The 13392-nt window shown below is 34.9% G+C and overlaps 2 protein-coding genes across 2 annotated transcripts; one reads left to right on the top strand and one right to left on the bottom strand.

Annotated features, from left to right (window-relative positions):
* Positions 1 to 1226: 1226 nt before the first annotated feature.
* LOC107186682 (fibroblast growth factor 1-like) lies at positions 1227 to 9945 on the top strand. The gene is made up of 5 exons (XM_015574613.1): positions 1227 to 1563; positions 3600 to 3844; positions 8703 to 8890; positions 8998 to 9101; positions 9528 to 9945. The coding sequence occupies exons 2-5, from the start codon at positions 3627 to 3629 to the stop codon at positions 9714 to 9716; spliced, it is 699 nt and encodes a 232-aa protein (XP_015430099.1). The 5' UTR covers positions 1227 to 1563; positions 3600 to 3626; the 3' UTR covers positions 9717 to 9945.
* Positions 9946 to 11267: 1322 nt separating this feature from the next.
* LOC107186689 (short coiled-coil protein B) lies at positions 11268 to 12361 on the bottom strand. Its single transcript, XM_015574621.1, has 4 exons — positions 12247 to 12361; positions 11790 to 11909; positions 11629 to 11715; positions 11268 to 11540 (listed from the first exon to the last, which is right to left on the bottom strand). Exons 1-4 carry the CDS (start codon positions 12317 to 12319, stop codon positions 11398 to 11400), a joined length of 423 nt encoding a protein of 140 aa, XP_015430107.1. The 5' UTR covers positions 12320 to 12361; the 3' UTR covers positions 11268 to 11397.
* Positions 12362 to 13392: the final 1031 nt, after the last annotated feature.

Below are 13392 nucleotides of genomic sequence, written 5' to 3'. Positions count from 1 at the left end.
AATAAAATCATTGTGATCACCTTTAGATTTGAAGATCTAAAAACAGGATTTATCGAAAAAGAAATAACATGTATAATAATCTTAGAAATAAATAAATAATAATTACAAAAAATTACAGTAGCATTATGTAATGAAAAATATTATATTCCAACATATTCTTTTACTTGATGAAGGTTTATAGTTTAATATTAATTAAAAGTTGTGCAGTAATTGTTTTAATGTAATAGGGTTTCTTTATATCAATTTCAGTCGCTAGTGCCCTCTTCTGAAACTGTCAGTATTGGCTGACATAAATGGCCTTATTCTACTTCGTGACACAGTTCCCGCCTGAAGAAACAAAACCTTATATTCAAAATTGTGTCGCGTTTATCACAATGTGTGTTACGAATTATGTTCCACTTACAATATTATTATTTTTCTGGAAATAAATAGTTTTCTACAAGACCCTATTTCTCCAAGAAACAAGTTACAAAATGATTCTAGACCTACAAAAATGGCACTAAAATCCTCGTAGCTTACCGTTGCCACAGTATCTTCCTTTTTCAGATAAAAATAATTTTCCTACTGTAGACCATCTAAAGAGACTATAATCGCTGTGTTAACATTATTACCTACGATCCAAAACACTCGAGTAACACCGTACAATCTATAAAATCGTGAATATAATCGCAGTCCAAAAGAAGCTAACGGGTACCAGAACAATCCCAGCGCGATCAGCGTTCCCCGAAAAACGGGTCAACGATAGAAAGTTCTCGCGTGTGTACCTAACAAATTTCCCCGTATTTTGCATTCAGCAAACTGAAAATCGCACGGAGTAATTAACAGTCGACCCCAATTTACACATTCGTCCCAGAAACAATGTTCCGACTGCAGTTCGTTAAGTCTCCCCCCTGAATAAAAGAAAGAAAAAAAATGCTCCTCCATTCTGCCGAACACGAGTGAAGACCCGGGAAAAAGCTGAACAGAAACGAGCAAACGAACCGCGCGAAGCGTCACCGTTCGCTGAAGTGTCATCGATAGACGAGGGAGGCTCGCGCAAATTTTCACACGTGACACAAAAGATCTTTTCTTTCTCCGTTCCCTTCCCGTCTCTCGCATTCGTGTAACCCATTTTTAATTTAGTCTACGACGGATTGCTGCTGACCACTGCTGCCTACGCCGTCTACCAATAGACCGGCGTCATATCCAGTATTATCCAACGGGGCTGGCTCGACGGAGGAGGCAGGGGCTCAGTCGTGTGATAAACGTGGAGCGCCTAGGTAGGGCAGAGAGGTGTGCGTCTCCTGCACATCCATCGACGCCGGTGAATCGTACCGCGGCGGGAACAATGTGCTCGTGGACCCCGTAAAACGTGGAACCACGACCTCTGCTCGATAGAACCGTGCTCGCGGAAGTGTTGCGAAACACTTCCCCCCTGGTAGTTGTCGTGTTCGGCTACTGTCGTGTTTTTTTCCTTTTTTTTGTTTTTTTTTTCGACGGAATTGTGCTCATCCGTGACACCGCCGCGCCGGCCTGAAACGCGGAACCGAAAACTCGGTGAAAACTCGGTACCAGTTTCTCTCGGTGAGTTGTACCCTATGAGACCACGGAGTCGTATTTGTTTAGTGTTCAGCGAGTGCCTACGAGTGTGAGCAGAGAGTTTTTTCTTTCGGTGATTACTGGGTTAATAGTGATGAGTTTTGTAATTAATGTTTGATTAAATGGAGAATTTTTTTATGGTGGATGAAGAACTTTTACGATGGACTTTGAGGGGACATTGTAGCTTACTCGGGTTTATTGATGGGAGTTTTGGAACTTTCAAATTGAAAGTGAATAGTAGAGGAATTTAGACTCATAATTTGTTTAATATTATAAAGTATTATAATTAAAAATATAGTATATGTATATAATTTATGTACATGAAACTCATGCTAAAGTTCTAAGTTGACGGTAAAAAATAATAAAAATAAAACATATCGAAAAAATTGTAACTTTTTGTCGGTAGTGAAACAGCAATAAGGAATCTGGAAATATATGTTTGATTAAATGAGGAGAATTGCTAGTCAACACAGACTTTGAGGGGACCTGGTACTTGTTAACGGGAATTTTGGAACTTTGAAATTGAAAGTGATTGTTGGATGAACTAAACTTTAAGTTAATACGAATTAACAGGAATTAATATTTTAGTGTTATACAGCAGAACATTTTGAGGTCATTATTAATGTTTAATCAAATATGAGCATGTTCTTAAGTAAAATGGCCGGTTTAGAAGCATCTGTAGATACGTGAAAATGTTTATTACGTACTTTGAAAATGAAAGTCAGTGTTGGAAAAATGAAACTTCAGGTTCATTCTATTAAAGATTAAGGGCTAAAATTTCGATTGATATTTAATTACGTGTGAAAAGTGCTTAAGCGAGATGTACATAGTTAAGGGCCATAAGAGTTAAGAACATTGAAATAGAAAGATGTTCTTTTTCAAAAGTGAATTTTCATCAAGTCTCGTAGAATTCTGTGCGTTCTATTGCAGTGCTGAAATTGTTTTCTGAGTAGATAATTAGAGAAACCGTATCGTAAAATGCTGACCACTGAAACTTACTTGCCACTAGAAAACAGTAAAGTCTGACTTTCTACCGTAAATTTGAAAGTAAAGTGCAAATCTGATTACAATTATAGGAATTTGTAAATATAGTAACATTAAAGAAGACTGAATATTGTTCATCATTTAAATTACGAAAGTTCTTAGTTGTCGGGTTACTTTAAACTAATAAGTTAATGAAAAGGCATTAAAAAACAATGTTTCACAATCAGATTTAAAGATAGTGCGTTGCAAATACTGTTACTCGATTGTACGACAGGCAGCGAACAGACTCGAGCCTAAATTTACTGAAAATAAATGAATTGATAGCCCGTTAATTTAAGAACAGCAAAGTAAATGCTATTAAAGGTAAATAGAAATTCTAATTTAGTCTTTCTTTGGTCTATATTAATATCACCTCAAGTACTTAAATAGCCTCTACATTTTTATGAGACAGTAATCGATAATTAAATTCTGAATTCACATATGTATGTTGTACAGAGTGATACGTACAGCTGTATCATTGTTTCCTCGATCATGTAATTGAACATTAACAGACCGAATCCACCGTTAGTCCCTTGTGCTCATTCTGTTTTTTATCTGACAGAAAGAAACGCGGTTTACGACACTTTTATGAGAAAAAAGTTTTGTGTCAGTCAAATAGTATTATTATAATAATATAATCACTCGAAGTAATATTATCCTTAATTATATTTTCATAGCAATATAGATCCCCACGGATGGTTTACACCAGTTCTTCGAAACAATCTTCTATTTCAACAGACCGAATCTACCGCTAATTTTCAGAAGTATCATTCTCCGTTACTTTTAGAGACTAATCTTAATGATCCACTTGTTCCAAGAGTAAATATCACAATAGAACAAACATTATGGAAAGAGTAAATTAAACCACTATAAATAATGGAAACATGAAATATATTTCTCTCAAATCTTGTCATAAAAATTGAATCTATCGTGAATATGGATTTAACAGAGAGACCTTGGTAAACACTCTTCAAATGTATAATTGCTTTCTGATTTAGAGATCAAGGAAGATTTATCGTAAGAGGATGAGTCTTCGCTGGATTCACGAGAACTTGGAGGCACCAACATGTGACGAAGAATGCAGCGACATCGACGACAGTTGCAGCGACGACAGCTATGATTCCGATCTATCGATCGGCGAGGAGAAAGGGACGAAGAACGAAAAAGAGATCAATGGGGATCGCAGAGGGAAAAGGGAAACGAAGCGTCGTCCGCCTACTACAGTCAAGTTCGACGAGAATGGGTACCTATTTGCCAGTAATTAGAAACTATCGACAATACCGATTCTCTGTAATCCTGTTTAAGTATTGATCAAGTTAGGCCCGGCTCAAGAAGTTTTGACTGATAGTTCGATCAATCTATCAGTAGAATATCCAATTAAAATTCTGTCGGTAATTAAAGTGAGTTCGACCTTGTTTATCAAATTCTCGATGGGGCGGCATCTTATGTGCTGATTGAAGTCGAGTGAATAGTTAAAATGTTTCTCCCATCAAGTTTCACTCAATAGGGGTTAAATATACAGGAGGTTGTAAATAAATGTTTGATAAAAACAGAATGTCTAAATTAGAAAAATATACTTGAAAACAATAACAGACCTTTAGTTTGATCACTTCTGAATCATTTATCAGATCTCATAAACAAACGTGTATCTAAATGCAAAATATTCTGCGTATCTTAAGTCACTGAAATTTGATTAAGTAATTATTAGATTGTGACTAATTATGCAGATTTATGTGTTTAGAAATTAGGCGACAGGAAATTAGATGGAAATTCACATTCTGCATTCAGAGTTATAGTACACTAAAAGAAACATAGAAATGTTATTAAATTTCATAAATGTTCCTATTTTGTTTCTCCTTTTTACACTTACACGTGCCATAGATACATAAAGTTTGCAGTCTATTAATAAGGGATTAAATAAATATCACCATCGTCTCTTATTTATTATCATATTCGATGTGCATAAACCTAACATAATAATAGTTCATACCTTGCAATAATATATTAACATACAGCAGTGAACAAAGATTAAACACCCAAAGGAACACAGAAACAAGTTATCAACTTATTTATTTTATAGTAACTAATTAATTATTTCTTTACATATTTATGAGGTGTGTCATGATAAACTAATATTTATATAAAATATGTGTAGTACAAATTACGGTCCCTAGTCTTCAACATATGGTCGCTGGTGTATGTTCAACGAACAATGGCTGTCTGCTGAGTTTTCACAAATAATTCGCAACCTTCTGCAGTGTCGAAATTGAACGATTTGCAAGTGAAAGGAATTCGTTCCATTATCGGCGTTAATAATCGCAATGATACATGAGTTTCTGACATTGACGAAAGGGTAATATATATTTTACAGTAAGCGCCCTGCGAGCGCATTGTGCCGCCATGTCCGCGGACCTAATTTCTCTGTAACGTGCACTACAACGAGCCTTCATTAATCACGTGAATCGATTAACTCTCCGTCCAGTGCGCTGCAAAGTTAACAGTTTTAAATTTGCTGCCACTTTCACGATCCTTTCCGATCTAAGATGTTTGTGATAAATCTTATGACACAATTAATTTATTTTTAACAGTGTCAATGTGGAACGTACAATAGGGGATATGATAATGTGGTAACCAAGGAACTATAACAGGTTCATTTGTCAATTAACCGGATGAATTTTCTAATTTGTGCTGTCGTACAGTTTCAATTTATCAATCGTTTAAGTACTTCACTTTCTAGATTGTTAGATGGGAAATAATTGAACGCACACTATAATTCGAAAATAATATCTACTTTTAGATGTTCACGTAAATTTTATTCATTTACGAGGGAAATCCCATTTTTACAAAAAGGTATAACAAAAAAGCAGTATAAACACTGTAGTTCATAAAAAACACAAGAGCATCGTAATTATTATCAGGTAATACACAAATTTTGGTTGGGGGTTGGAGTTAATTAAGTTACTTCCACACAGCCGATAATGGATCTATGACCATAGTAGTTAGTACTACCAGTAAACTGTGGAAGGTGCTTATTATAACGCTAAAATGTATCAATGAGGTTCATAAAAGTTCCGAATAAAGAATGGAGTACCGAAAATCTATCTATCGCAAGATAATAGCAGAATGTTCATGTGTTAATCAAAAGGTATTACTTTCATAAACAGTATAATCGATAGTAACAAAATAGTGAGGTATTATAGTAATATCACCGGTGTCACAAACAGAGATTTGGGTCCAGCAACAAAGGGTGTCATAACAATAGGCAAATGGTACTTAACCTAGACCTTGCCCCAGATCTGCGAAAAATATCCCCTTCTAAATTAATTTCCCCTTTACATTAGCTCCAAAAATATTTGAAATGCTGTAGACGTTTCTGGACCCGAGGACCTCAGTTGATTCAATTCCGTAAAAGACGCTTATGACCCCACTGAATTTACTATTTCACTACATTACTATGATCTAAGTGTAAATTCTTCTCCAAATTTCAATTTGAACTCAACACTAACTCCGTAGTCTTCAAAGTAGTCCCCTACTGATAATATATGCTCGTTCCAACATTTCTACCAGTTCTAGAAACGTAGTTGAAAGTTTTCCGATGAGATTCCGTGAAGCGGCTGTGCCACATTCGCTTTAATTGTGTCAACGTCATCCAATCTTCTCCCTTTAAGCTTCATTTTGCTTCTGGGGAACAGGGAAATATCACAGACAGCAATATCTAGGGAATATGTAGGATGAAGTACTATAGCAATTTCTTCTCTCAGTAAGAAAATATCTTGAAACTGAGAGGATAATGTGAGTTGTCGACGTTTTGCCGTGATGTATCGTCCATGGGTCACTTCGGGAAGCCCAAGACTTATCTTCATTTTTCCTCGTAATCCTTATAGTACTGTAAATGACGATGAACCGATATCTACTGTCACCTATCATCGCTACAAAGTTCGCGTGGACGAAATTTTTCAATAAGAAATAAGATTACGATTTCATTTTTTTTTATTAATAATGGTATTCTTCATTGTTTGACGGGCTGAGAATGATAGTGGAGTGAGTTAAAAATTTTTTAGTTTTATAATTAAAGACGACAAATTTTTATGCTTTTACTCTCAAGGCTTGACCAATTATTATCGTGTGAATGGTAAGTTGTGTATAGCTAAGGCTACAATTGGACGATCATGTATCTCGATCGCGACATTGACGACGAACGCGTAGTTACCCTTCGATACGCAGTGCGATCTGCACTGATTGATCACTTGACTCGATTAACTTTCAGCACTATATTGTTGCAGGGTCACTAGGTGCAGTAGGTACCGTTCTGGTTACGTTATTACTTGACATTCGAGAGCCGTGGTAACCGCCAGAACTGCAATTCCGCGCGAATTGCATTAAACCGCACGCACGACTCGTAACGGAAAATTAGAATCGACGTATATGACCGTCCTCGGGTTTCAACAAATAGATCGTGTCACGTACTACGTGTAATTAACGGAGGCGTCTTTTACGCAATGTCAAGACGTAATTCTACAGATGTTGCATTTTAAACGAGTGGAAATTATGTCTCGTCTTCACACCGTCATCTTTAAATATTTGGGACGATACGCAATGACGCATTATTAACACATCAACCTTATTTCGTTATAACGAAAACTATACCTGCAAACCTTTCTATTCAAAGTGATACAAGGGAATATAATTGTTTCCAAAATTTATTGCATGAAAACGAAGTTCACGCCAAATGTGTTAAACCTTATAAAATTGAAAACATTATTTACGAATTCGTTTAAATCATTTTTTCGATTACTGTAATTTTTAACATTTACCTTTCTCAATCACAGTATTATGATGTAATTGAATATAATTTTATAGCCAAAGTAAAGATGTTACGTAGATTTAAATTTTTCCACTTTTATAACGATATATTTTCTCAAATTAATAGGAGAGCAATTTTATCTTCATACAAATTACTATTTTTATTCATATATGCGAAGTTGTACTGAAGTTCACTTCAATTTGCTGATGTAGAATACAGTGAGTAATGTTAGTATTTTATTTCTTATCGAAGATACCCATTGTTTACGCATTTCCATACACGTATACGAGAAACATTAATGTATTTCTGTCTCGTTATCGGTACCATTAGCTTGATTATTATCAGTTGACATTCCGCTTCTTCGCTGAAGTCTATCGTCATTGCCTTTCTTCCCCTCGAGCGTCTGTTTAAAATTAACGGGGTTGGAAAACTGCTACGGTGCAACGAGCTACGCTTCATTCACGAAGCGTGCTGACCTGAAAACTCGATCGGCCCATTTTTCCAAACGTAATGATATGTTATAAATAGAACACCACCACCGTGTGTCAGCTCACATTAGGTTTACCCATTAATGTCGAATCCCTATCTGGGTCATATTTGTTTCATCGATTATAAACAATGCGCTACCGTTGAAAATATAAAAACAAAGAAGAATGCAAAACTCTGTGCCTGGCAACTTCTGTGTTCAATATGGTAAAGGCATGAAATATAATCGTATATTATATGAAAGCTTTCAGCTTCGAAATATTTATTAAAAACATCTAGTTTGGAAGTTCTCAAAGCACAGTAATATACAATGTTTTAAATTTATTTCTATTCAAAATTAGTGTAAGAACTGTTCAATTCATTAAAATTTCTATTCTACAATAATCATGCTTCCTTATAAAGACTACTGGAAAAATTGCACGAGAATTAAAACTTTCTAAAAATAGAATATGTATGATTGAAGTAGTGAAATAAAGTAGACCGAAAAAATACAAGCTCTCCAAAAAGAACAGTGAAAATTATTTCTGTAGGACATGCTTCAAACAAAATCATTTCATCCATGCCAGACACCTCTTTATAAATTAATATTCGTTACAAAAAATTTTCCCCGAAAAATGAATCATTTAAAAATAACTGAAGGGTGTGAAATTTACAATGATCCACAGATTAGTATTAGTAATATTCTTTTAACATATGAGTATTATTAGTAATCTTCCAAATCGACGACCGAGAAGACTCGATTCGACGATCAGTTTATTCGTGGATCGTTGTATTTACGTCCAAACCTTGAAACTCTCTACCATTCTTCCAGAACTCCGCGTTTTGTCACGTCTGGATCAGTGAAATCTGCGCCATGCATAATATGGGACCCGAGGAAACCGGCGGAAAATCCAGTTTACAACTGTCTGGTAATAAAATTATTTTGTCGAACTGGTTACCATCTTGCTATTTCAGACTCAGGCCGAGTTCGGGGTTTGAGTGGTACCAACGAACCGCATGGTAATTATAATGATTATTAATAATTAACAATAATACAAAACGGTTGATCGTATAGTGTAAAAGGTTTGTTGTCATTTTTTTTCTCATGTTCTGTTGTCAATTTATAGCCCTGTTTCACATTATACCGGTATCGTTCGGCGTGATTCGAATACAGAACATCGAAACTGGTCTTTACTTGGCTTTCAACAAAAAGGGTCGTTTGTACGGAGAGGTAAGATCGTGAATGTTAATTTGAAAAAACCTGTTAGCTTATTTGAATGTCAGTGTAATCGATAATTTAGGGAAAATTTGTGAGGAGATAAATATGCAAGGAACAATTATAAAATGTTAGTATAATAAACGTACATAGAAATTCTGTAATAAACGCGAATATAGTGTTAATTATATTAGAACAAGTAATGCAATACAATTTAATGCAAGAATCTTTTGGCGGATACGTTAATAAGATGAAAAATTAGAAAAATCTGAAGAATAGTAGTTGAATATAAATGAAAACTCGTGTTCTCTGATTAACTAGTTCAAAAAATGTCAAGATACTAAAGAAATAATTGATCTATTTCCATTAACAAATTAGAAATTAAAATATTAGAATCATCGACAAACACATATGTATCTGTATTTATCCTATTTTTCACAGCCAAACATGAATAAGGATAATACCGAGTGGGAACAATGGAACGTTGGTTCATACGACGCCTTTCGTTCGCGAAAATACGCCAATCATGGATGGTGGATAGGGATAAAGAAAAATGGAAGAGCAAAGCCGGGTGTGAAAACACGTTGGGGCCAAAAGGCGATACAATTTCTGGCTGTACGTCAAGACTAACTTTCACAAATATTATTTTATACCTTGTATTGTAAATTAATAATTTTATTAGTTCGCAAAAGAAAAGAATTCGAATTTTTATTATTGACCAGACAGGTCTGTTGTGGACCATTATCGTCTAGAATAATTCATCGAAAATTTTATGAGCGAAATCACGTCGATCCTTCTGTTAGCGACAACGAAAGTCAAATTCGAAATAATGCGGATGATTTAGATATCGACTTTTTATGGTACTTTTTACGATAAATAAACAACTTCGTTACGTTTCCAATAGAATATAATGTTTATTATAACACTGTGTTACTCAACAACGGAATAGTTTGGGATTGTGCATTCTGCTTGTGCCCTTCAACTGAAACTTCATCGCAAGTCGCAGTTTTCAAATTGCAGTACATTCATCTTTTTTCTCTTTTTAACCATATTAGTCGTCGATCGAGCATGCTGCAAGCGAAGTGTGTCGACCTGCTCCGATCGTTACTCTGAATTTTTACAATTCGCTCGCAGCATTCGTACGAACGCCAATTTATACTTTGTCATATCATAGTCATATATAATATAATATATTTATATGTAATTGTATATATATATAACTATTTCTTATCTCTTTTGTACACCTACATACATTGCATACAGGTATATCGAAACTCTTAAGCGAAAGCTTCAATGAAAAAACGCCAGTGTTTGATTAAATACGGTAACTACGAACACTTATCTTATTACCCTCGCATCTTATTTCGTAAGTATCAAATACGCTGACAGCAACCAATTTCAACGAATGTAATTTCACGTATTGTAAATAAAATTTATCTTCGACGAAATTCTAACACAGTGTTCGTTTTCAAGTCTTATAAGTACTGCTGGATTTCTGTGATTAATTCTTTCGATGTTGAGGCGAAAAACGCGTAAATTATGTGCAGAAATCTGTTAACCATTGGAAGGTCTATATCCTGGGTGACCGCAAACACAGCGATGCCTGGATTCGTTTTGATCCCTATACATTTTCTTGTCTAAGGTATATCTCAGTTTAAAAATGAACTTTCATTGTTGATTTACACGATTCATCATGTGCTGACAAGTTAGATGTAAAGTTCTTAAGACTGTAAGTCAAGGTAGATCCAGCCACCCCCAACTCAACTAATTGACCAATGTGTAACCTCAGTATTAAAAGAACTGAATCTCCCTTCCTTTTATAACGGTTTAATAAAGGCTGTCCATAATAATTGAAACTCTTATACTCTTGTAAGTAAAAAAACTGGAGTGTATAAATGCAAAAAGGAATTCTTTGGTAATATTAATTGAATAATTACAAGCGCGTTGCCTTTGAAGCAAAAAGCGTATGATGTGACTAATAAAGGAAATAAATATACAGATCGAAACACGAATTCTTAGGTGAACGTGACGAGAATATGAATAGTTCTAATATAAAAAAAAGCAAATTTTCGCTCATAGATGTAACTTTCGTAAAAAGTATGTGAGCACTGGTAAAGGATACGAATTACCAGAACGAGCACAATGTATTAAAATTCTTATATCTACAATAATTTTGTCCTCTTTTACTTGTATTAAAAAAAAAAGTGTTATAATATAATTGTACTTACATACTTTTTACGAAGGGTTAAAAATCACATTATTTTCAGATCCCTGCTTCTTCAAAATTTTTCTCTAGTTTAAAAACACGGATTCACTTTTTTTTGGTATTGGGGCTGGTGGACTGAAAAACACTGGATGCAGACATCAAGTTTTCAATATATTGGCTGAGTACTTGATTTTCACTTCTTAGCTTTAGGTTTTCTTCCTTCACGCTGTCTACTCTTTGAGACAAGTCTGCACAAAGAAAAGAACAAAGAAATACAGATTATGGTCATTGGATGATAATTGTAAGTATCACATAGTTTAGGAGTATATTTATTACCATCTAAAGTATTTTGAAGCTCGAGTACTTGGGCAATCAATCTAGCTTTCTCTTCTTGTTCATCTGGGCTGATATCAGGATCTAAGCCTATGATAAAATTATTACATATCTATATTTAAATACCCATTTGTAAAAAGGAATTCTAACAGTCTAAAACTTACTATTGGGACTACAGCTACCATTTGTGAAAGTTGATGGAATGGAATCCATACTGCGTCCTCTGCCTAATGCATCGGATAGATGACAGCTGTTATCCAAAATTTCTTCTTCAGGAATAATTACTGTACATAAAAATATTTATAAACGTTATACGTTTTAAAGAAGAATAAAATTAAATGATAACACTTTAAAGATAATAGAAAACATTTAAAAAGATAATAGAAAACGTTTAAAAACACTGTATCATTGTGTAATTACTTCAATATAAAGCATCAGATCTAATAAATTTGAATTTGGATGTACATTCTATAGTCTTAAGAACGGTTTTATCGATACACTCGAAAAATATTTAAATATTTCATTGCAATTAGGACTGAAGTACACTAGGTTATAATCGAAAAACGGTGATAATGAAATTGAGTGAAATTAGGCCAGTAATGGAGATAAAAATTGCCGTACCTTGAGGATCATCATCCGCCAACGGTATGCTGTTCATGTCATCTTGAAGTTTGGCTGTCACAGACGTAGACATCTTGACGCCGAAGATCGTCAGTGGAAGAAATAACACACGACAGGCAAACCTGCGCGTAGGTTCGACGTTCGACCCGCACTTATCGATTTCCACACGAAAGCAATGTGAAATTGATAGCACGATTACCGGAAGACTATCGAATATGAATTTCTGTTGGCTACTGACCGATGTGGTTTACTTGGATAGAAAAATTGTAGAATGAAATCTCTGAAATCGGTAATTATGTAATGCTAAAACAACTCAACGTTGTCAGATACCTTTCACCATTTGCTTTTGCACTGACACCTGCAGTCGTCTTGACTGACTATGTCTCTACACCGGCGGTCAAAATACGTACCATACACATATGACATATGCGCATAATATTCCGCTCATAGCAAAAAATCCAATGGTGCTTTGAATTAATGTGCATATTATCACCGAAAAATTGGTATTATTCTATACATGTAATAATACATTATATTTACGACGAGACGCCCAAGTTACTACATACACCCAATTAGTAAAAGCCCGCAACGAGCTTGCATACACATATATACACGCATATGCATTGCATGCTTGGTGAATAAATCTGTCATTCCCTGACATCTTACGGGACTTCGTGGCCCTATGAAACTATTTTCCGGCACTTTAAAAAGCCTATGATTTTACCGACAACTACGTTATGGCACAGACGAGATATAAGAATAGACCTAACATGCAATGTAATTTTCTTGCATCGCGATACTTGTTCATACTGTAGTTTAACGCGTAGTTCATCGTAGACTTAATAACTGCTTGGTATATAGAATATTAGGCGCGTAAACGAAATGATCGATGGAACTTTTTCCATTCCGTCTATCTCTTTCGTTTGAGTATTAGCGACTACGTTGCGTTCAGTTTAAGTCATTTTGTATTAATAGCATTAATTCGTATTAATTAGAATATTAAGATAATATTAGTTCTAAGCTGAAGAATGAAGACAACCGACGAGGGAACTTAGTTTTTTATAGGTTTAGGCTCAAGAAAGAAGTCATCCGCCGAGGGATGTTAGTACCGATAGTATTAGATAGTTAAGATTTAAGTTATTTATA

This window comes from Dufourea novaeangliae, unplaced genomic scaffold (genome assembly GCF_001272555.1).
Source record: "Dufourea novaeangliae isolate 0120121106 unplaced genomic scaffold, ASM127255v1 scaffold84, whole genome shotgun sequence".
NCBI classification, from domain to species: domain Eukaryota; kingdom Metazoa; phylum Arthropoda; class Insecta; order Hymenoptera; family Halictidae; genus Dufourea; species Dufourea novaeangliae.
The sequence above is the reverse complement of the archived record's forward strand: the minus strand, read 5'-3'. Positions and strand labels throughout refer to the sequence as shown.

Coding starts and splice junctions, on each gene's coding strand:
- LOC107186682 (XM_015574613.1), top strand. CDS start 3,627: ATGAGTCTTCGCTGGATTCACGAGAACTTGGAGGCACCAACATGTGAC. Junction 3,845..8,702: donor GTCAAGTTCGACGAGAATGG/GTACCTATTTGC, acceptor CCATTCTTCCAG/AACTCCGCGTTTTGTCACGT. Junction 8,891..8,997: donor TGGTACCAACGAACCGCATG/GTAATTATAATG, acceptor GTCAATTTATAG/CCCTGTTTCACATTATACCG.
- LOC107186689 (XM_015574621.1), bottom strand. CDS start 12,319: ATGTCTACGTCTGTGACAGCCAAACTTCAAGATGACATGAACAGCATA. Junction 11,910..12,246: donor GGCGGATGATGATCCTCAAG/GTACGGCAATTT, acceptor TTTTATGTACAG/TAATTATTCCTGAAGAAGAA. Junction 11,716..11,789: donor TGGTAGCTGTAGTCCCAATA/GTAAGTTTTAGA, acceptor ATTTTATCATAG/GCTTAGATCCTGATATCAGC.